General features: G+C 36.8%; 3 protein-coding genes across 3 annotated transcripts; 2 read left to right on the top strand and 1 right to left on the bottom strand.

Annotated features, from left to right (window-relative positions):
• Positions 1-1,057: 1,057 nt before the first annotated feature.
• LOC110376196 (gastrula zinc finger protein XlCGF26.1-like) lies at positions 1,058-3,820 on the bottom strand. The gene has a single exon (XM_064042013.1). The coding sequence runs from the start codon at positions 3,717-3,719 to the stop codon at positions 2,229-2,231; it is 1,491 nt and encodes a 496-aa protein (XP_063898083.1). The 5' UTR covers positions 3,720-3,820; the 3' UTR covers positions 1,058-2,228.
• A 1,327-nt stretch (positions 3,821-5,147) lies between these two features.
• On the top strand, positions 5,148-7,315 carry LOC110376181 (gastrula zinc finger protein XlCGF57.1). Its single transcript, XM_021334574.3, has 2 exons — positions 5,148-6,792; positions 6,876-7,315. Exons 1-2 carry the CDS (start codon positions 5,280-5,282, stop codon positions 6,923-6,925), a joined length of 1,563 nt encoding a protein of 520 aa, XP_021190249.3. The 5' UTR covers positions 5,148-5,279; the 3' UTR covers positions 6,926-7,315.
• A 325-nt stretch (positions 7,316-7,640) lies between these two features.
• Positions 7,641-11,939, top strand: LOC110376180 (gastrula zinc finger protein XlCGF26.1). Its single transcript, XM_021334573.3, has 2 exons — positions 7,641-8,548; positions 8,692-11,939. The coding sequence occupies exons 1-2, from the start codon at positions 7,785-7,787 to the stop codon at positions 9,578-9,580; spliced, it is 1,653 nt and encodes a 550-aa protein (XP_021190248.3). The 5' UTR covers positions 7,641-7,784; the 3' UTR covers positions 9,581-11,939.
• Positions 11,940-13,953: the final 2,014 nt, after the last annotated feature.

Raw genomic sequence — 13,953 nt, 5'->3', positions numbered from 1 at the left:
GTTACTAGCTAGAAGCTGTTAATATTACAGCTCTTCAAGATGCCAAATTCTGAATATATTTTCATTATAGAAAAGCAATAAAGAAATATTCATGTTCTTCCTTTTAAGAAGACTTTTATTTCAATTTTTGATGTAATTTTTAAATGTTCTACAGTATTCTGCACTACAAGAAATGTTCTCTATGTGTTACTGTAAACGAAATATGGTAAATCCTAAGATTTACCGACATGAGTTATTCAAGTAGGTACCCTACTGGTGAAGCGTCAATGTCTTTCTTTTTCAATGCAAATATTTATTCAATAATAAATTAAATACATAAGTTATTTTTCCCGCAACTTAAAACTTTATGTCGATCATTTTCATAATTATAATAACCCAATTGAGTCTCTGGTGATGATATCCGAACGACAATACTAGCTACCGTAGCGCCCATTGGTTCGTATCGAGTGTTCTAGAAGATACTCGCAACAAGCTAGCAGTGTTGCGTCTGGCCACCGCCAAGGACGGACGTAGTACTAATAACTATTATATAATCTGTGGTAGTACTTCTCCCGCCGCCATTCGAATACACACCGCTCCGCGTCATTATTTCCCGATATGTGGTTTCCTGGAGATTCTCGTGTAATAATTGAACCTGCAGTGCTGATTTCACGAGTTCATCCACCGGTGGATGAACCTAGATTTAGCTCGCCGGCCGGCAGCCCTTACCGCGACCACGCGCTCTGGAACGAGGCATCTTCACATCTCGCTGGTTCTAAGTGAGGTCCCTGGTCCCTGGATTCACAAGGTACGTGGGCTTTATTGCTGCAAATAGTTGTAGTGGGTATTGGTGTCTAACGGAATATCATCGGCAGGGATTTAATTGAATTACGATTTGAGTTTCACCGCCATATTTTTTTCCCGCATTCGATTTTCAAGATTTGAAATCACCGCTCTCGCATCCCGCACTTCTCTTTTCTTTCTTCATTCCACTTTTTAAATATGTCCCAATTAAATCCATTAATTTTTTATTATTTTTCCCCGATGAGGCTATTTACACGCCTCATCACCTACTAGGTATCCTAACTAATATTATAAATGTGAAAGTAACTCTGTCTGTCTTTTCTTCACGCCTAAACTACTGAACCGATTTGTGTGAAATTTGGTACAGACATAGTTTGGAACTTGAGAAAGGACATAGGATAGTTTTTATTTAAAAAAATATATATAAAAATAAAATTTATTCCGGACATATAGCGCCATCTATTGGTCAAACCAAAAATATGCCGGAAGTCACTATTCCATGCGAACGAAGTCGCGGGCAAAAGCTAGTATATTATATGTGCGAAAGTAACTGTCTGTTAAGCTTTAACATCTAAACCACTGAACTGATTTTAATAAAATTTGGTACAGAGATAGAGTTGACCTTGAGAAAGAACATAGGATAGTTTTTATCCCGGACTTTTGAAGAATTCTCTTGGAAACGCGATATAACCGAACTCTACGCGGGCGGAAGCTAGTTTTACCAATGTGGACTGGTAAATATAGGTTTTAGGAATAAAACAATGATTAATCAATTCCTCTTCATTTATTTTAAGTAACCATTAAAAACTTAGGTAAAACTGTTTACCCTTTACATTATTTTCATTTCGAAGTCGTAGGTATTAAAAAAAATTAGGAACAAGATTTTTTTAAATATGTTAAATACCTCCTAAAAACCTAATAACGCTTACGTTGGGTGATCAAACTGATTTTGTATAGTGTTTTATTACATTTTGGTGCTTAATTATAAATTGATACGCTACCCTGAAAGAGATATGACATGTTTTTTTTTATCGACATTAACCGGTACTTGGTAAAGGATTTACCTTTACCAAGTACCTAAGTAAACGATGGTAAAAGTTCGAATCGTAAACTTTTATGGACATTTACCCACGGATGGCATTGCTCAACCTGATGCATACCACATATTACATATTTGACAGTCATTATAGGTACCAAGAGGTATCAGGTTGCCCAGGTAACTGGATTTAGGATGTCAGACGATTAGGTCGGATTCCAGTCTAACCAGATGCAGGTGAGTACCAGCTTTTATTATATCAGTACCAATGTTTAGCAGTTCTAGACAAGATTTAAAAAGCTTTAAAAATGATCTGAAATCAATGCAATATTCACTCATTATCATTACAATTTTTTCCTTTTCCTTTAGCAGTCGCTGTATTTTTCTGGTGTCTATCTCTATCTCTCTGTTACAAAAGTTTTATCTTTTTTTCTAATTTTTTATCAGATATAACCTTCCCGGGGCCAGAGTCTATGGGTAAAGTTCCCTCAGGAGCACGTTTCGTCTTTGCCATATCTGTATTATGTCGTCTTTTCTTATGCTTATTGTAATTCGGAAAGTTAGTGAAGTCTCTTTGGCAAATTTCACATGAGTATGGCTTAACACCAGTGTGCTGGCGTATGTGCTGATTCATATACACCTTGCGACGGAAACCCTTATTGCAATAACTGCAGACATGAGGATAAGAATCTGTGTGAACAAAACTGTGGTCACCGAGTTGCCTTTTCAAACGGAAACATTTTCCGCACTGATCACAAGAGAATGGCTTCTCTGCACTATGGCTTTTTTTATGTGCACTTAACCGCTGTAAGGTTTGGAAGGTCGATTTACAAATTTCGCATTGATATGGCTTTGAATCGCTGTGCCGTATAATATGGTCCTCTAAGCTTCCTTTATGGTAGAAACTTTTGCCACAAATTTGACACAAGTAATCCTTTTGTCTGTGAGTGTGAATCAACTTATGTTTAGCCAAATTATGTTTTTTTGAGTATGTTTTGTTACACACTGTGCAAGTATGGCTACCTCTTACTGTTGCCAGTTTTCGTACTTTTTCCTGTCTTTTTTCAACACTGCAGTATGTGCTTCTGTGCTCGGCTAGTGCCTCTTGGCATTTAAAACTTTCATTGCATCCGCTACAAATATGATCCGTTACTTTATGTTCAGCCTGATGTTTTAAAGTGTCTTCTGAAGTCAAAAACTTCATGTGGCACTTGTAACATGAGAATTTCAAGTACTTTCTGTGCAGTTTCGAATGTTCTAGGAAGTGGTCGAGCTGAAAAATACTTTTTTTACAATCTGTACATTGGTATGTGTTACAGACCTTGTGGTATTTCATAGAGTGAGTATGAAGTTCCACAAATGTGGGGTATCGAGTTCTACAGAGCCGGCAGAGCCACTTGTAGTCCCTCCAGGTCATGTGCACCTGAGATAAAGGTAAATGTTCCACACTGATGCAAAGACGCATTTTTTCCACTTCTTTCGAAGACTTTTCAACATTATTTTCGAACGATTTTTCAGAAGCGGAATCTGTTTTATTAGTCTCGACTTTAATAATCGCGATTTCATTGTCGTTGTCCGCTGGACCCTCGTAACCAATGTTTTCATCATCAGAAAAAGGTTCTACCTTCACAAGCTGTGGCTGTAAAATTATTTCGTTTAGAGTAGATTGCGCTCGCTCAACAGCAGAAATGAAATCGAATGCTCGTTCTAGCGACACTACGCAAGTAATACAGGCCATTTTTGGCAAATTATAGTCGTTTAAGTTTATTTGAACGTTGAATCGGGACAACCACTTTACAATTTCTTGGCAATGTTCCTCCTCTGGTATTAGGTGTATTAGTGAGTGTTTGGGTTTGATATGAGCGCAAAGGCGACAGTGAATATATTCGCTATCATTCATGATGGAATGACTAAATAACTTGATTCATTTGTTGACACGACACCACAGTATAAAGCTCGCGCTTGCAACTCGCGTTTCCACGTTTATTTATTTTGCTTGTTGACATATGGTTGACATTGACACGCAAGGCCCACAGACTAGAGCTAGCTAGAGCATCGAGCTTAGAATTATATGTCAATGTTATATGTCAATAGTTATAGTTATAGTATTTTTATTTATAGTAAGTGTATATATTAGGTAATAAGTTAGTTGTATGTTGTATATATATTTATTACAATATAGGTTTGCTTATAAAATAATTTATCAATATTAGTTTGGAAAATTGGAATTAAAGAAATAAATAAATTCCATAATGAAATGAAAAAAAAAAAAAAAAAATTAGTTATATGTCAATGAGCTAGAGCAGCTATACTCAACCTTTTTTTACCCTGGGCCACATAATTGCTACTGTTTAACCTTGCGGGCCGCAGTAATTTACCTACATACCTATGTCACCTACGTCATCAGCGAATAGTCTATCCATGTACCAAATTTCATCAGAATCGATTCAGTGGTTTATTCACGAAAGCGTAACAGACAGACTGGGTTTCTTTCGCATTTGTTACTAGTGATGAAGCGAAGATTATGCGACAGTTATATAAAACTATATAATAAAAAAATTTGCATTTATTTCTGTCATAAAAATTAATGTGATTTTTGACATTGTAACAAATTTTTGTCAATTTTTGATAAATCAGGCACATAGTTACTGCATGCTACTCTCAAGACGTCGTCTAGGTGCGAATCGGTAAGCCGAGATCTGTAGACATTTTTTGCATATTTCATTTTTGAATATGAGGATTCACATAGGTAAGTTGATGCAAACAATGTCAAGAGTAAATGTGCGCAATTTTTTAACGTTTCATAGCTATCCGGTACTAATTTCCAAAATTCTTCATATTGAGCGCACTCAAGTGTGATCTGTGTGTACGCATTAAGGGAGAAAACATGAGTAAATGCGTGAATTAATAAATGCGTTAATTTTACGTAATTTTGGGCCCTTAACGTGGCTCGGGCCGCAAAGAAAAGCGCAGCGGGCCGCAGGCGGCCCGCGGGCCGCTGGTTGAGTATGGCTGAGCTAGAGTAAGTAATCAACAAGGGTTAGGCCCAGACGGTCAATAGCGTGTCGATAGGTATAATGATGCTTTGTGTTTCGTTCTCTATATTTTATTAAAACACTTGTTGCACAGATTTCCTTAATAGTTACTTGTGTAGTAACTGTAGACATGCTGTAGTCACGCATGCCTACAATGTCGCCACTATGCACTCAGTTCAATAAATTTTGTTGAATAAAGGGAGTTGTTAGGAATCTTCTTACATTCTTAAAAGGACTCAAACAGTAAAATAATGCTATTTATTATTATACCTATTATCCGTCTGTGACTAACCAATTTTGGATTGACACTTGTCTGTGGGCCGTGTCAATGTCAACAACAAAATAACAAACAAACGCGAGTCGCGAGCTTAAAATTGTGTTGCTGTATCTTGTTATAGTGAATCAAATTATTTACTTATTCCATCATGAATGATAGCGAATATATTCACTGTCGCCTTTGCGCTCATTTAAAGCCGAGACACGCATTAATACAGCTAATATCGGAGGAACCACATTGCCAAGATATTGTCAAATGGTTGTCCCGATTCAACGTTCAAATAAACTTAAACGACAATAATTTACCAAAAATGGCCTGTTTTACTTGTGTAGCGTCGCTAGAACGAGCATTTAAATTCATTGCTGCCGTGGAGCGAGCCCAGTCTACTCTAAACAAAATAATTTTACAGCCACAGCTTGTGAAGGAAGAACATTTTTCTGATGATGAAAACATTGTTTACGAGGGTCCAGCGGACTACGACGACATAATCGAGAATATTAAAATCGAAACGAATAAAACAGATTCCACTTCTGAAAAATCGGTAGAAAATAATGTTGAAAAACCTTCGGAAAAAATGGAAAAAAGGCGTCTTTGCATCAGTGTGGACCATTTACCTTTGTCTCAGGTGCACATGACTTGGAAAGATTATGAGTGGCTGTGCCGGCTCTGTGAGACACGATTCCCCACATTCGAAGAGCTTCATACTCACTCTGTGCAACACCACAAGGTCTGTAACCCATACCAGTGTACAGATTGTAAAAAGAGAATTTTTCAGCTCGACCGTTTCCTAAAACATGTCAAACTGCACAAAAAGTACTTGAAATTCTCATGTTACAAGTGCCACATGAAGTTTGTGACTACAAGAGACACTTTAAAACATCAGGCTGAACATAAAGTGACTGATCATGTTTGTAGCGGATGCAATGAAAGTTTTAAATGTCAAGAGGAACTAGCTGAACACAGTATCACATACCGCAGAGTTGGAAAAAGACAGGTGGGAGACAACATTGGAGGAGAACCGGCAATAGAAGGAGATAGCTATACTTGCACAGTTTGCAACAAAACATACCCAAACAAACAATGTTTGGCTAACCATCGGGCAATTCACATGCACAGACAAAAGAACCATGTATGTGAAATTTGTGGTAAAAGTTTCTACCAGAAAGGAAGCTTAGCGGACCATATTGTACAGCACAGCGATTCCAGGCCATATCAATGCGAAATTTGTAAAGCGTCATTCAAAACTTTACGCCGGTTACGCTCACATATAACAAGTCATGATGCAGAGAAGCCATTCTCTTGTGATCAGTGCGGAAAATGTTTCCGTTTGAAAAGGCAACTCAGTAATCACAGTATTGTTCACACAGATTCTTATCCTCATGTGTGCAGTTATTGCAATAAAGGTTTCCGTTTCAAGACGTTAATGACTCAGCATGTACGCCAGCATACTGGCGTGAAGCCGTACTCGTGTGAAATTTGTTATAGAGACTTCACTAACTGGCCGAATTATAATAAGCATATGAAAAGGCGACATAATACAGACATGGCAAAGAAGAAACGTGCTCCTCTGGGAGCTTTATCCAAAGACCCTGGCCCTGGGAAGGTTATATCTGATAAAACATTAGAAGAAAAGATAAAATTTTTGGAACAGAAAGATATAGGTAGATGCCTGAAAAATACAGCGACTGCTAAAAGACAAGACAAAAATAGTAATAATAATGAGTGAATGTTGCATTGATTTCAGATCCACAGAGGGCTTTAAGCTTGTCTAGAGCTGCTAAACATTGGTACTGATATAATAAAATGCTGGTACTCAGCTGCATCCCGTTAGACTGGAAGCAAACCCTATCGTCTGACATCCTATTCCTAAACCCAGTTCCCTAGGCAACCTGGTACCCATTGGTATTTCTCATCTGTAATGATTCCCAAATATGCTCAAATGACAGCTGGGAACCACCAGTATATAGTGCCTTCCGAAACTCGGAAGAATTTTTTATGACAAGATGGTCAGCAGCCATTTACGGACCAACCGCGCCAAGCTTTCGACTTGGCCACGATCTTGTAGCTTGTTGAAGATTACAAATATTGACAGTTTAAAATGTTAGAATGAATTTTTTATTTCAGAAAAGTTGTATTTTAATGTTTTATAGAAATAAAAATATTGAGTTTGATTTATTTACAAAAGTTTGCATTTTATTCGATCAGCACCAAAACGTCTAAGCCAATTTAGATGTATGGTATAATCATCGGCAAGGATTTTGAGCCCTGACCTTCATCTGCGCAGAAGTGATTTATTGGTTTATTGCCTTAGCAAGTACTTAAGTGTACAGTGTGCAAAGCGGTCCCCAATCTTCCACCGAGAGCTCATTATCCGTGCCGATAACTATATAAAATAAAAAATATTCGTAAAGTAATAGCTAGGCAGATGAGAAAATAATTAAAATATTAATAGTAAGTTTAAAAGAGTAAAATGTTAAAAACCGTAACTTTATCGGTAATAGATTTATATACCTGCAAGCACTAGTGTGCCACTCTTGGTTGTCTATAGTTTGTCTTGTTTGACAAAAAGGACGAAAATCTGAGTTTGACGGGAACTTTTTCTTATTTATTTTACGAAAACCAATGTTATTTAATGGGTTAATCAGAATAAAGAATGGAGAACTTGTACTGTCGTTTCTGTGCCGAGCCTAGAAGCTCTGAAAAGCTTCTAAACTTACAGAACGACTCCGAAAGACACGACGAAACAATCGTGAAGCTCGCATTTGTAAACGCCGTGTATGTCAACTTTAATAGCAATGATATGTTGCCGAAAACGGTTTGTTTCATTTGCTACGACAACCTAAACAAAGCATACGAGTTCCTAGACAATGTGAAACGCGCACAAGATGTTTTATCCAAGATGTTTACGAGTGCAGATGAAAACAAATGCGACCTTTCAGACGACGATAGAATGCCTGGCTTCGACGATTTTCTTTGCAATGACGACTCTGCGGCTGTAAAACTAGAGGATGATGCCCGCAACAAGTACTCAGAAGCTTCCGAACTTGAGATTAGTTTACACGTTAAACGTGAAATGAAAGAAGAGCCTGATATTGACGACCAAACGTATGACGACTCGCTAAACGTTCAAGATATTCTAGACGCGGCGATATGTAACGCATCCTTTAATTCTAACGTCACAATATACGCTAAAGAGGTTTCTGATCTGAGTAAAAAGGTTGTTAGATCATGGAAGGATTATCCTTGGGTTTGTGGCTACTGTAATATTGAGTTTCTGAATATAGATATGTTACGATCTCATTGCAAAGTGGTTCATGGCAAATGTTCGGCGTTCATGTGCATTGATTGTAAGGCAGGAAGGAATGAGGACTTTACTAGCTTTGTTAAACATGTTCGGAAACACAGGAAGATACTAAGGTATGTGGCAATTTAATTAGTATTATTTACAGAACATACACTACTGTAGAAGTTTTAATAAAAATATTTTATTCAAAATGTAACTCAAATTATATAGTTAGCTGTTTTTTCTGTTGCTAATAAAAGAATTTCTGCAATTTCAGGAACCATTGCTACTATTGTGACTTAGTATTAGACAAAACAGAAAACTTAACTACCCACATAAAAGAACACTTCTTAAAATCACAACTACCCTGCCCACTGTGCGGAGAAATACTTAAAAATGAGGACTCATTAAAACTACATTTACGAGACTTTAATATAACAAAACAGAAACGCAGGCCGAGAAGAAAACCCGGAACACCTATCACAATAGAAGATTTAACTTGTAAGTTATGTAAAAAGGTGTACAAGAATCCCAACAGTCTCCGAGACCACATGAAGCTGCACACGATAGACCGCAAACGCAATTACACTTGCGACAGATGCGGTAAAATGTTTTACAATAAAGGTACTCTCACATCACACATACTGTCACATGATAAGAACCGTCCGCATGTGTGTAGGATTTGTAACAAGTCTTTTCTGTACCCTAATATGTTAAGGCGGCATGTTGAAATGCATTCTGGGGTGAAACCGTTTTCTTGCGAGCAATGTGGAAGGTGTTTTAGACTGCAGTACCAATTAAATGCGCATAAAATCATACATACGGACTCCATGCCTTATGTATGCTCGTACTGTAATAAAGCTTTTAGATTTAAGCAGATATTAAAGAATCATGAGAGACAACACACGGGTGCGAAACCATATTCTTGCCAGCACTGCGGGATGGAATTTACCAACTGGTCGAATTACAATAAACATATGAAACGGAGACATAATACGGACACCTCTAAGAAGAAAATAACACCGGATGGAGTGTTCCCGGTGAATCCGCAAACAGGACAGATCATGCAAGTACAGGATCCAGTCGGTACTGAAGAATGGAAGACTAAAATTATGATTCCTGGCAAAAGAGGAAAAAAGAAAAGTATAAAACAGGAGGATATTTAGCTAGAATTTGTAAAAGATGTGTATATTTGGTGAAAGTTAAAAAAGAAGTTAGCACTATTTGTTTTTGAGCTAAAATGGCCTTTAAAGTATGAAGTTATAAGGTGCATTTTGAGGCTTGGCTCCTGAATTTATATGTAGATAGATGGTGACTCTAGTATTGTTGACAAAAGCAAGATCTTACAAATAATTACAATTAAATATAATTCATAAACCTAGTGGTGCGTATTTACCTTTCCGTGTTCAACTGGCGACTCCGATCTCGCGAAATCCACACGCTTTTGTTTTACTACGGAATCCTACGATCCCGTGTTCAATTCGCGTCAACTGAGCACGGTTTTGCGATAAAGTGGCGCTGGGTAAGGTTTTACAAAATCGTGTGCTCGACTCTTAGACTGTTTGAGTCTTCAAAAGCGTGTTGAATCAGCGACGGTATTATTCTATAGTAGACAGTAGGTTGTTATTAACTCAATATGATTTCAATGAAATATTACACACAATACAATTAATGAAACATTTATTATCAGCACAAAAATAACAAAACAAAAACACCAACAAGACAACTATTTTGTGGAACGTTCGTTTTGGTCTATGTTCACAGCGATATTGTGTGCACGTTTCTTTTTAACAGGACGGCCGGACTAAATTCTACCACTACCTACTGGGTAATTGTTTTTGATGCCGTCTCGAGATTATTTTTCGTGAACGTCATATTTTCTAATCATGCATGTATGAAACAATAGAGGAAGCAGTCTGCAAGCGCGCGAATCCAACTTCGGACGCTCTCGCCTGCTTCGGCTCGCACGAATAATCCCGAACATTTACGAACGCGTTAAATCAGTACGGATTTGTTTCGAATAGACAGGTTAAAAAACCGTGTTCAATTCAATTACACACTGTTTTGTAAAACTTCTTTTAAAGTTGCTTGATCGCAAAACCGTGCTCAGTTGACGCGAATTGAACACGGGATCGTAGGATTCCGTAGTAAAACAAAAGCGTGTGGATTTCGCGAGCTCGGCGTCGCCAGTTGAACACGGAAAGGGAAATACGCCCTAGTGGTAGGTTTGAAAACCGCGCGATTCGATGCACAAAAACCATTTTTACCCATACTATAAAGTTTGTGGTGGACCCCCATTAAGTTGGCCGAGAACTAATATTAATCAGAGAATTTTCTCAAGGTCGGCCCCATCCATAAAGCAATATGTTGTGAAAAAAATAGTACATAGTCTGATAGAAATCACATCACATGACACTGGCAGAGCTAATGTAATAATTTATGGAAAAAAGGGGGCAATGTAATAATTTTTGCTTGGATCAAAAACTCAACACTTTCACAATTAGAAATTTATAAAATGAGTAAATCCTATTATTTTTATCGCCAGTGTTAATTGTAATCATAGTATTATTAAATAGTGATTTATTTATGTTATCTACACTAATGTAATGAAGAGGAAATATTTTTTGTTTGTTTGTTTATACTGTAAAGGCTCCGAAACTACTGAACCGATTTCGAAAATTTTGACACTGCTGGGAAGCTGCACTCTTCACGAGTAACATAGGCTATATATTATCCCGGTACGGGCAGTAGTTCCCACGGGACGCGAGTGAAACCACGGGAAAACGGCTATCAACGGCTAGTAGATTATACAATATAGGTATACTATTAAGTTGCACTCTGCTTTCAAATAGGGAAATGCAATATATTTTTATTATTACATACATAATATGAAATGTAAAGCACACAGTATTAGTGTTATTAAAATGTTTGCTAAAATGTGAGATTTTTTATTTATTTACTATCTTGACTAGCTTTAGCTCCTATCACAAAAAATACCTCATGCCTTCTGCAGGGTATACCATATCTCTCTGCCTAATTATCTCAATTGGTTCAGCCGTTTTCGTATTGGTTGAATAACACAGACTTATGGGTAAATAAGTGAAACTATTTTTACTGACACAATATTTTTATTTCAATAAACCATAACCATTTTTGAGAAATAAAGCTTTTTAAAAGTTAACAATACTTGTTAAAGTACCCATTTAAAAATACCTTTTCTTTCTGATCATCAATTATGTTAGTTACAAATTATGAAGTTTATTGAGCTATAAGTACCTATACTCCATTCAAAATAACATTAGAAATTTAAGTAAACCTTTTTTACTGTTTGTTCAACCGATTTTGACTTCTATTGCGTTAGTAGTATGATTAATGGCGGCTGCAGTAAATACTTGGTATTGTAACCACTATTTTGCTTTCAATTCCGTTCTTTTGTCTACGGAATAGAAGTCAAAATCGGTTGAACAAACAGTAAAAAAGGTTTACTTAAATGTCTAATGTTATTTTGAATGGAGTATAGGCTATTTGAGTGAGCATTTATATAATTAATCCAAATAAAAAAATCAACATAATTTTTAGATTAAAAAAAAACAGTTTTTTAAACAAATTGAGGCAAAAAATCCTAAAAGTCTTTTTCAGATCAGAAATTAATGCCACATTACTCTTTATCATTACTATTTTTATCTTTTTCTTTAGCAGTAACTGCATTTTTCTTGCATCTACCTTTTTTACTCAGTTCCAGAATTTTCTTTTTTTCTTCAAATGCTTTATTAGAAGAACTCTTCCCAGTAACAGGATCTATGGGTAAATCTCTTTTAGGAGTACGTTTCGTCTTTGCCATATCTGTGTTATGTAGCCTTTTCATATGCTTGTTGTAATTAGACCAATTAGTGAATTCTCTTTGGCAACTCTCACACGAGTAGGGTTTAACACCAGTGTGCTGGTGTAAGTGCAGAGTCAATAACGGCTTGAAACGGAAACCTTTATTGCAATAACTGCATACATGAGGATAAGAATCTGTGTGAACAATACTGTGGCTACTCAGATGCTTTTTCAATCTGAAACATTTTCCGCACTGATCACAAGAGAATGGCTTCTCTGCATCATGACTTGTTATATGTGAGCGTAACCCGCGTTTGGTTTTGTAGGACGATTTACAAATTTCGCATTGATATGGCCTTGAATCGCTGTGGTGTAAAATATGGTCCTGTAAGTTTCCTTTCTGGTAGAAACTTTTACCACAAACATCACAAGTATAACTCTTTTGCTTGCGTGTGTGAAGCCACATGTGTGCAATCAAGCTCTTTTTGCTTGTATATGTTTTGTTACAAACTGTGCAAGTTAAGCTATCTCCTACTATAACCGGTTCTTCTCCAATGGTCTCCTTTCTTAGTGATCCTCTGCAGTACGTACTAGTGTGCTCGTCTACTTCCTCTTGGCGTTCAAAATTTTCATTGCATCCGCTACAAACATAATCCGTTTCTTTATGTTCATCTGTATGTTTTAAACAGTCTTTTGAAGTAAAAAACTTCAAGTGACATTTGTAACATGAGAATTTCAAGTACTTTCTGTGCAGTTTAACATGTTTTAGAAAGCGGTCGAGCCGAAATATTTTTGCTTTACAATCTGTACACTGGTATGGGTTACAGACCTTGTGGTGTTGCATAGAATGAATCTGAAGCTCCTCGGATGTGGGGTATTGTGTCTCACAGTGGCTGCACAGCCACTGAAAATCTTTCCAAGACATGTGCACCTGAGATAAAGGTAAATGGTCCATACTGGTGCAAAGAAGCCTTTTTTTCTTTTCCTCCGATGAATTTTCTACCGATTTTTCAGAAGTGGAATCCGTTTTAATAGATTCGACTTTAATAATCGCGATTTCATTGTCGTAGTCCGCTGGACCATCGTAAACAATGTTTTCATCATCAGAAAAATGTTCTTCCTTCACAAGCTGTGGCTGTAAAATTATTTCGTTTAGAGTAGACTGGGCTCGCTCCACGGCAGCAATGAAATCAAATGCTCGTTCTAGCGACGCTATGCAGGTAATACAAGCCATTTTTGGCAAATTATTGTCGTTTAAGTTTATTTGAACGTTGAATCGGGACAACCTTTCAATAATATCTTGACATTGTCCCTTCTTGTTAAGTAGGTGTGTTAATTTGTAATGTGGCTTTAAATCAGCGCAAAGGCGACAGTGAATATATTCATTATCATTCATGATTTTCACTATAAATACAACACGGCACCACTGAAACTCGCTCGCGTAAATTCACGTAAACTATTGTTTTTATTTATTTATTTATTGTCAGTGGCACATGTATACAGTTCACAGATTAGCAAGAGTCAAGAGTCTTAGGCGCTCCCTACACTGTCGATATAATTTCGTAATGTTACGGTAAAAAATTAAGGTAATTCAAATTTTCGTACTAAAATCATTGCGCAAACTTAATTATTAATAACCCTTAACGTCAATAAATAATATAATAATAGCACGTAATATTGAACAATTTAATTGTACGTCTAGGGAGTGACTTACCAA

This window comes from Helicoverpa armigera, chromosome 27 (genome assembly GCF_030705265.1).
Source record: "Helicoverpa armigera isolate CAAS_96S chromosome 27, ASM3070526v1, whole genome shotgun sequence".
Classification (NCBI taxonomy): domain Eukaryota; kingdom Metazoa; phylum Arthropoda; class Insecta; order Lepidoptera; family Noctuidae; genus Helicoverpa; species Helicoverpa armigera.
This window is presented reverse-complemented; position numbering and strand designations above follow the sequence as displayed.

Coding starts and splice junctions, on each gene's coding strand:
- LOC110376196 (XM_064042013.1), bottom strand. CDS start 3,719: ATGAATGATAGCGAATATATTCACTGTCGCCTTTGCGCTCATATCAAA.
- LOC110376181 (XM_021334574.3), top strand. CDS start 5,280: ATGAATGATAGCGAATATATTCACTGTCGCCTTTGCGCTCATTTAAAG. Junction 6,793..6,875: donor TTTGGAACAGAAAGATATAG/GTAGATGCCTGA, acceptor CATTGATTTCAG/ATCCACAGAGGGCTTTAAGC.
- LOC110376180 (XM_021334573.3), top strand. CDS start 7,785: ATGGAGAACTTGTACTGTCGTTTCTGTGCCGAGCCTAGAAGCTCTGAA. Junction 8,549..8,691: donor AAACACAGGAAGATACTAAG/GTATGTGGCAAT, acceptor CTGCAATTTCAG/GAACCATTGCTACTATTGTG.